Source organism: Helianthus annuus, chromosome 16 (assembly GCF_002127325.2).
Source record: "Helianthus annuus cultivar XRQ/B chromosome 16, HanXRQr2.0-SUNRISE, whole genome shotgun sequence".
Lineage (NCBI taxonomy): Eukaryota > Viridiplantae > Streptophyta > Magnoliopsida > Asterales > Asteraceae > Helianthus > Helianthus annuus.
This window is the reverse complement of record NC_035448.2, coordinates 2,549,124-2,558,614: the sequence shown is the minus strand read 5'-3', so window position 1 is coordinate 2,558,614 and position 9,491 is coordinate 2,549,124. Positions and strand designations below refer to the sequence as shown.

General features: G+C 36.2%; 1 protein-coding gene across 2 annotated transcripts; it reads left to right on the top strand.

Moving 5' to 3' along the window:
- The first annotated feature begins 2,110 nt into the window (after nt 1-2,110).
- LOC110917041 (transcription factor bHLH137) lies at nt 2,111-4,690 on the top strand. 2 transcript variants are annotated; one of them, XM_022161660.2, is made up of 8 exons: nt 2,111-2,510; nt 2,696-2,863; nt 3,214-3,279; nt 3,412-3,480; nt 3,586-3,672; nt 3,771-3,959; nt 4,168-4,265; nt 4,380-4,690. In XM_022161660.2, the coding sequence occupies exons 1-7, from the start codon at nt 2,226-2,228 to the stop codon at nt 4,258-4,260; spliced, it is 957 nt and encodes a 318-aa protein (XP_022017352.1). In that variant the 5' UTR covers nt 2,111-2,225; the 3' UTR covers nt 4,261-4,265; nt 4,380-4,690. The 2 variants fall into 2 exon arrangements, with proteins under 2 accessions (XP_022017352.1, XP_035841869.1); XM_035985976.1 differs by having other exon boundaries at nt 4,365-4,690.
- Nucleotides 4,691-9,491: the final 4,801 nt, after the last annotated feature.

The window sequence follows — 9,491 nt, the reverse complement described above, 5'->3', positions numbered from 1 at the left end:
GTCTCCTCTCAGAAGGCTATTCAACTTTTGATGTTAAATGGGTGGATGTCACGTGACATATACTAACCCTTTTTTTTTCTTTTGTAGAACTTCACAAGCTCGACGTTCAAGCCTCAATTGCATACGATATATTTTGCTTTTATTCCTTATAGTATTAGTAAGAATACAAAATAACACTTATGGTTTAATTTGAATTTTATGATTTCAGTTAAAATTTCTTTGAAAATGAAGTTTTATTTGCAATAGAGTTCCTTTTTGTATCATAAAATATATTGAGAGTGTCGTTACATGTATTGGTACCTAAAAGAACCTTAGTGATAACGTCCAAATTCGTGTCGCAATGCAACAGGAAATTCCACTAGTTTACTGACAAGAGAAAAAAAAAAAAAAGGAAAGAAGCAATTTAAAATGGCCTGTCGTTGGTTCTCTGAAAGACTGAATCACAAGCTTCTATTTATAGTGATAGTTTAATAGGGTTAGGGTTTTGATAATTTATATGTAACAGACCATTCTTTTATCCATTTTCTTCATATTGTTGGTTCTAGAAAGGTTCTCCTGAAAACTTGACATATAAAAACAAGAGGTATCTATTTGTCCAAAGTGAAAAAAACAGTCTCTTTATAGGACTGATAAGAAATCCCTGCAGTATGTATTCTCATCCTATAACATACACAGTAATTTCATTTTTTTTGACCAACATAGTTTTCATATATGGATTGACCGGAACAAAGACACCTATTAGACTAGAAGGTATGGGGGCCGGCTGAGGCCCGGCTAGGACCGGCGCCGGTCCCCCAGACCGCCCCCCTGGGGCTCGGCTCGGCACAACCGGCCACCCACAGCCGGGGTAGCCGGACCTCCTTCTTCTCTTGCCTCTCACATATACCTATACATACATACATATATACACATAAAGAGGTTCATCCCCACCCCCTAGGTCCATCCCCTCCAAGCCACTCCTACGTGGCGCCTACGTGGCGGCTCATCCCCTCCAAACCCATCCTCTCCATACCCTTTAGTCTTAACAGTTTACCAAAAATAGCAGCCTTCTTATATGCTCAAGAGTCAAAACCATTTAACTTCGGTTTTTAGCTGGACGTGAAGCCCTAATTATATATGGTGGTGATGTAAGGTTATATATTTTATAAACACTACCTAATTTTGTGTTTACGTCCAAACCAAAACTTTTTAACCAGGATTATCATAAGATTATTATCTAAGGGGTAGGGGCGCCCATCACTCACCACTCACTCATCACTCACAACATCCAATCAATTTCCGCCATGTTATCGAGCATTATTCCATCACTAGTGATGGATTTTAGTGAAAATGACCATCACTAACCACACAAACATCTACCATTAAAAACAATTCGCCACACAAACATGTAAAACGCGTTAAAAACTTCATGCGTTTTAAAGTTCAGGCGTCAAACTTATTGGTGGCGGCGGTGTTCCCTTCTCTTCCACGCGTGGTGGATGGGCTATCACGGGGCGCTCCGTCCCCACTAACAGTTACAACTACAGTGGTGATCAACTCATGTTTTTTCTTGAAAAGAAACTTCCATTCTATATATAAATATCTAATAAGTTCCTGTGACCGAGGGGCCAACGACAAACCCTCTTGACCTACCTTTGGTTCCAAACCTGTTCTTTTTTTTATATATATATACATATAATGTATTATTATACCTCTTCTAGTTTGCCAATACAAATTTACATTGGTGAAGAAACATGTTGATAATGAGCTTAATATAACAGTTAGATCTAATTCTATTTATATAGTTTATAGGTTATCTCCATGGCATGATAGCTTAGTGACATCTTTGGAGTGCGATAAGGTTCAGGGACCATGAGGTCCTGGGTTTGATTTCCACAAGGGGTTTTTTCTAGATTTATTGGGTTTACTCATGAATTGGTGTATAGACATTATAGCCTAGTAGAGATGAGTATGACCGTATAGTTACGCTGATGGAACGATGATAGTCTATCGATCCAAATTTGCCGTTAAAAAAATAGTTTATAGGTTATAGTGTGAAATTTTTGGCACTTATCAATTTAATTTTCCCTCATTTTCTCTCTCCACATGTTTATATATAGTTGAACTCCAAGATCATCATAGACCCACATTTTCTTTTCCAACTCTTTCAATTTCGTAATCACCAAATTTTCAGTCTTTCTGCTCCAAATAACAAACTTGAAAGCACCCAATTCCTAATCACCAAAATGGCAGCTTTTTCACACCAACAACACCAGTCTTTTTTTCTTGATCAAACTGTTCTCTTTCCAAACCCTAACACCACTGCTGCTTGTTTCCCTCAGTTCCACCAACCTCATAATCATGCTGTTCATGGTTATCATCATGATCAAGCTTCTGTAGCAAATAAGTTACAAAGCCCAGCTTCTTCAATGTCAATGGTTCTTGATGATCAGAAAGTTGAGAGTGGCAATGAGTTATTAGCAAAAAAGAGGAAGGACAAACAAATGCTTGCTCATCATGCTCAATCTAAAGTATTTAACTTTATTAATCATTTTTTTGCTTAATATATCCTATGTTGAAATTTGTGAATTACTTACAAAAAAAAAAAAAAATTATATGGTATTATGAAGGATACAAGCAACATTTGCTTAATATTATCCTATGTTGAAATTTGTGAATTACTTACAAAAAAAAAAAATTATATGGTATTATGAAGGATACAAGCAACAAAGTGAAGAAGCAAAAGAAAACAAATGATTATCAAGAAGAAAAGAAGAAAAAGAATACAAAGAAAGGTTCTTCTGAAGAAGAAGGTGCAGTTGGGTACATTCATGTTAGAGCAAGAAGAGGCCAAGCTACTGATAGCCATAGCCTTGCTGAAAGGGTACCCTTTATTTTCTTATACATTTTCACATCTCAATTTCCAATTATGCCCACTTCTTTTTTGAATAATCACAAAAACTGATTATTAATAAGCAAAAAATATGTAGTTTTGTAGTTTTGTTTTTCCGTCCCGGTTTTCGGGTTCGGTGTGGTTAATGAAGTTCTCTTTTCAAAAAAAAAAAAATTAACTTTTTTTCTTTGAACTAAAAAGTTCCTAGATTTTTTAGAATAAATACACCACACCAACCATATCACCCTACAAGATTTTGACTTTCTAATTTTTTGATTATGTAGTAGACTACTTACCAATTTACTTTAACTGAAAACTTTTATTTTTTGCTTCTTTATCAGGTGAGGAGAGAGAAAATAAGTGAAAGGATGAAGCTGTTGCAAGCAATTGTTCCAGGTTGTGACAAGGTGAACTGGCTTGCTTCTGTCTTTGTTGTTTAATTATTTGTTTGTCTAGATAAATAAATAAATTAATTATATAAATTAGACTGATAATAATATTTGATCTGACAATTTCATGTGGGACTGATTGATATGTAGGTAACTGGAAAGGCCCTCATGTTGGATGAAATTATTAATTATGTCCAGTCATTGCAAAATCAAGTCGAGGTATATATATTTATATATTTATAGTTTTCTGTTTGATTATTTTAAAGTCAAAGAAAACAATTACTTTGCTAATTATTAATAAACTAATAATAAACAAACTTTCAGTTTCTTTCCATGAAGCTGGCTTCTGTCAATCCCATGCTATATGATTTTGGAATGGATTTAGATTCATTCATGCTTAAACCTGATGAGGTAATAATTAATCAATAAATAAATTGAGGTTTTGTGGGATTATTTTATCTTCATAAAACAATAATTAATCAATAGTGCATCCTGTAACATATGTTAAGAATATGAGCAACATGGTACTGCCAATCATGCCAAGTTTACAACAATGTAGTCTCAATGAAGGAGTCGCCTCGTTGGCTCCGACGACGACGAACGATAACTGCAACTACCTGCCACAGCTGATTGATAGTTCAGCAGCTACTAATTCATTGTTGTTTCAACAAGAACATATGCCAAATATTCTTTCACAGGTATCTTTTCAAACTCATGAAATGCACAAACATCATATATTCGGAAAATAATAATAATAATAATAATATTATTATTATTATTATTATTATTATTATTATTATTGTTATTATTATTTTGATTATTGTTATTATTGTTATTATTATTATTATTATTATTGTGATGATGATATATATTTGTTTCTTAATTTATAAATAACTTAATTTTCAGGGAAATGAACATGAATTGTGGGATGTGGATGAACAAAGACTAAAACTTGACAATCGTTTTGCTCTCAGCAATAACTTGACATCTTTTCACTAGTCATGGTAAATGAATATTAAATTATTTATTATTGGTATATAATATCTCTTTAATCTACTTAAATGTAGGACCGTGTGCTAACTGCAGTTTTTAACTTGTTTTACTGTACGATATTATAGTGCATGCATGGAGATTCATCCCATCATCATCAGAGAAGCAAATTAATTAAACTTCATGTGAATATCACAAAAAATGTGACATTTAGTGATCATTATCTAGAATCATGGGTTTCGATACGGGGGTTACGGATCGACCAGATTGACCAAGAACACCAAAGAACAAGAAGAACCTGATGATTTACGAGCACATATTACTACAGTTAAAAATGTAATTTTAATTTTTAATGTTTGTAGAAGTAGTAACTCCATATTTATTTTGTATTTTGTATCATGAACTAAATTAAGGCTACAGTTGTTTACTGTTGGTGACACCTTTCTGTGTTGGTTCATTGTATTTGGGTGTCTTATTTTTTGGTTTTTATGTGGGTCTGAGATGTCAGACCATAAGCAATCTAATGAAAAATATGTGTTTCCTCTCCATCAATTCTACTTATGTATTTTTCCACTATCTTATCCGGTTGACTAGAGACCTAAAGTTTCAGATAGCGTGTTGGATTGTTCAGACAATGATACAAGAAACAGTTTTGGTAGGGGTGTTCAGAAAAAAACCGTAAATCTAACCGTAACCGAATAAATCGATTCGAACAACGAATTCAGTTTTTGGTTCGGTTTTTGATCCACATTTTTTATTTAAATTGGTTTATTCGGTTTATTTGGATAACCGAATAAACCGTTAATTTAATTAATTATTAAATAAAAATAATAATGTTTAACAAACTATATACAATTTATTAGCCCAAAATACTAAGTCTAATATCTAATTATATGTATTCCCATGGTTTGAAGATTATTTATATTTTGTGCCATTAGACTTGTTCACTATTTGTAGTTTCTGTGATCTATATTTTGAAGTTTGAACTTTGTGATTGTGTGTGCGACTATTTTATGGATATGTTTGTTTTATTCATGTATTGTTAAGTTTAAATTAGTTGTTGATTTGATATTCGGAAGTTAGAGCACAAACATAAATATCAATTAGGAAAAAAAGTACTTAGGTACAATTTCGTTAAATTTTGTTTTTAACCGAAACCAAACCGAATTGAATTTGGTTTAGTTTGGTTCGGTTTGCATATTCCTAATTTGGTTTGGTTTGGTTTTTAGTTTAGAGTACAAAAATTTGAAAACAAAATAAACCATAAACCAAACCGATGAACACCCCTAAGTTTTGACACCTATATAAAGATAACAAACAAACATACTCACTAAAATTTCACTCATATGACAAGTTCTAGACGGAAATGGTGCGATGAGAGCAAAACTTTACAACCATCCCTTGACTCCCAAATATTTTGTTACTTATTTGACTACGTGTCATCCTTAATTTAATTGGTCACTTAGGCCTTTGGGTATACTTTAACCTAACTTAACTCCACCTAAGTGACACATTAACTTTTTTTCCTCATTTCATTTTGTCTCACTCTAAGGAAATGATTTAACACGTTAACACATAACTCATTTAATGCATTTTAACATTGCGTTTTTGTCTAAAAAATAAAATAATAATTAATTCAATCTCTTAACCTTGGTTAACATGTTAACACATAACTCATTTAATACAATTTAACACAAGAAGGGAGTGGTTTACAATGTTAGTTAACATGCCATGTCATTGTTAACACTATAGATGTTAAAGTATACCGGGTGATTAATTGGAAAGTGGTGAAAAGTCAATATGATATAATTTGTGTCATTTGTCAATCACGTTGGTTTCTATTTTTTTAATGCTAAATTTCTTTTATTCCTGTCGTTTATGGGACTTGAATCCAAAAGCTTCCCCTCCTAAGGTGTTTAAAGGTTTTGTCTTTGCCAATGCCAATGGACCACCACCTCATTGGTACGTTAGTTTCTATTAACCTACACTAATTGCAACTTATTTATTTCTTCATATTGATTGTATATTTAATGTAGGTCATTTTATTTTCTCCTGCATGTTTTGTATTCACTTATTTTTTTAATATTCATCTTCTTCGTTGGTGGAGATTATTGAGTCTTCTTTATATGGGATCAAGCCTTCCCTTCCTCTCCCTCCCTTCTCCTATTCACCCATTCCGACCTCTTTTCTCCTTTCCCCTCGCCATGGCTACATCCACCTCTTCTGCTGATGCTGCTCCCCTTCCCCACTCCTTTGCTCACTTAATTCCAATGAAACTTTGCTCCATAAACTATTTGTTGTGGCGACACAAGATGGACACCCTCCTCAAATATCAGGGACTCTTCTCCCATGGTGATGGTTCTTCTCCTGTCCCACCTACAACACTCACCAAAGATGACAAAACCTCAGATAACCCGCTTTATGAATCTTGACTCTCTGGTAACCAGAAAACAATTACAATCATCAACACCACCTTATTTGAAGAAGCGCTTACCATCACTATCGGTCTCCCCACTGGCCGTCGAATATGCCTTGCCTTAGAAACCGCCTATGGTAATCGTCCATTGAACGGGTTCACAATCTTCGTGACTCGTTTGGCTCAGAAAGGATCCAAATTTGTTGTTGATTTTGCTTGTTATTTCAAAGTACTATGCGATCAACTTGCAGCAATTGGTTATCCGGTTTATGTCTATGACCAAACCCACTGGTTTTATGTGGTCTTGGACTAACTTTTGAGACCGTCTCTACCACAATCCGCTCTGCGCTCCCTGCACCATCTTTCCCAAATCTCGTTGCTAGGGCCGAGAGTCATGAGATGTTCATTTGTGCCCTACATGGAAGCTCTGCCCTGTTAGTTGCCTTTTTTGCCCAAGCCTCTCTCCAACCGCCCGCATCTTGGGGTAGAGGCGGTCACTTCCCTTGGTCTACTCCCTTCAACGACGGAGGACATGGTGGTCGTTTCTATGCCTTCCACTCACCGCATTGTTAGCTTTGCCACCAAGATGGCCCTTATGCTGGTAGCTGGCCAAGTCTTGCATCTTTTACATCTCAAGAAACACCTACTAATGATGACCTAGCCCGTGCAATCCTATCTCAATGTGACATATCCGTCCTAAATGGGAATGTCGACTCTCGTGCCACCGACCATATGACACCATCCATTCATACCGTCAACAACTCATCACCCACCATAAACAATAACTCTGTCACATTCGAAAATGGTAAGTTTCTTCCTATAACACATATAGGGGACTCCTTCCTTCCAAATAATATTATATTAAATGACATACTAGTCATACCTAATCTTACTAAAAATCTATCGTGTATTAGTAAGTTAACCAAAGATAACCCGGGTGGATGTTTTATTATCTTACCTTTCTTTTTACATTCAGGATCGTCAAACAAAAGTGGTCTCACTCCAAGGTTGATATGAGAGTGGGCTCTATGTTTTGCAAGCGGGTTATCATACTTTAGTTGCTTCCTCATCAAGACCTAAAGCCTCTTTTGAAGTTTGGCATTCTCGTTTGGGACATGTCAATTTTATGTTATTTATAAGAGTAAACTTCCGTTTTGCTCCCTGTGGTTTGGCCACTTTAATGGTTTTGCTCCAAACCTTTAAAAATAGTCATTTTCCTCCAATAGTTTGCTATGGTTTTTTCATTTTGCTCCATGCGGGGAGCAAAATGGAAAAATAGACAATTTGGATGGAGTTAGAGGCGGGGAGCAAAATGGAAAAACCATAGCAAACTATTGAAGGAAAATGACTATTTTTAAAGGTTTGGGACAAAACCGTTAAAGTGACCAAACCACAGGGAGCAAAATAGAAGTTTACTCTATTTTTAATTTACAAAAACTTGTCTGTTTTGGCAATTTTACCAAAATCGGGCAATTGTTTGCCTTCCCACCTTGTCAAAAGTCAACACTTGCCTTTTGATCTTTTTAATAAATGTGCATTGAACCCCTCGACCTTATTAATTGTGATTTATGGGGTCCTTTATACAACCATTGACAATTTACCAATATTATGTTGCGTTTGTTGATGATTGTTCTCGATTTTGTTGGCTTTATCCAGTTAGATTAAAACATGGGTTTTATCATATTTTAAAGGCATTCATGAACCTTGTTCAAACCCAATTCTCTCGATAATTAAGACCTTTCAAACCAACGGTGGAACCAAAATTATTAATCATAATGTTTGGTCCTTGTTTAAAGATAATAAGACCCTACACCATTTGTCGTGTCCCCGACACTCCCTAACAAAATGGTAGTGCAGAACGAAAACATCGACACATTGTCGAAACCAGGTTAACGATGTTATTTAATGCCAAACTTCCACCCTCGTTTTGGGTGGATGCCTTTTCTTTGGTGGTATGTATTATTAATTGCTACCCTACACAAGTTCTTGAAGGTAAGGGGATGTTTGTTTACCTCTTAATGAGGCTCTTAATGGTTTAGACCTCTTACTGGTTCAACACTTAATGTTTTAGATTGTTTGTTTCGCGAGTAAATGTCTGAATGGTTCGGACGTTTGCCTCTGAATGGTTACGCATTATACTGAGTCTGAATGGTTAAGAACTCTAATCTGAATTGATTAGACATTTGCCTCTGAATGGTTAAGCATTTGATGAAACAATGGTTAACCGGGCAGGGTTAACACACTGGTCTCGCCAAGAAGGGTTAATCCCTTCCTCTCGAGGATCGCTGGCTGGATCGCCTGCCGGTTGATCTCCTACACAAGGAAACAAACCGTGACTCGTAACAAGGAGGATGGGGTGGGGGTGCTCCTTGTTACCACTCTCCGGCGTGAGAATCAGTAGTCTGCTTGGGAAGCAAAGTATGATAGTAGTAGTAGTGAGAGAGTTGTGAAGAGATACCTCAAACCTGGTTTGGGGTTGGTATTTATAGCCGAGGAGTGAAGGAGGAGGTGGATGGATAGACTGACGGCATGCTGCACTTTTGCAGGTGTGTCAGGCATGTCGGTTGTGGAGGTGTCACCACGTCAGTCTGTCGCTTACGTAGACCTGACAGGCGGCTGCCATTGGTGCTACTTGCTCTGTGGTGTCAGTCCCACTTGCTGAGTGTACAGGATGCGGTGCGGGCCGCATCGCTGTTTGCGGTAACTGTAGACGTTCCGGCTTCTCACTCTTTGATCAAGAAATACGCGAGAGGCGGTGCCAAGCCGCATCGTCGTCTGTGGTGACTGTTGCTGTTATCCAGCTCCCTTGTATTGATAGAAGTGT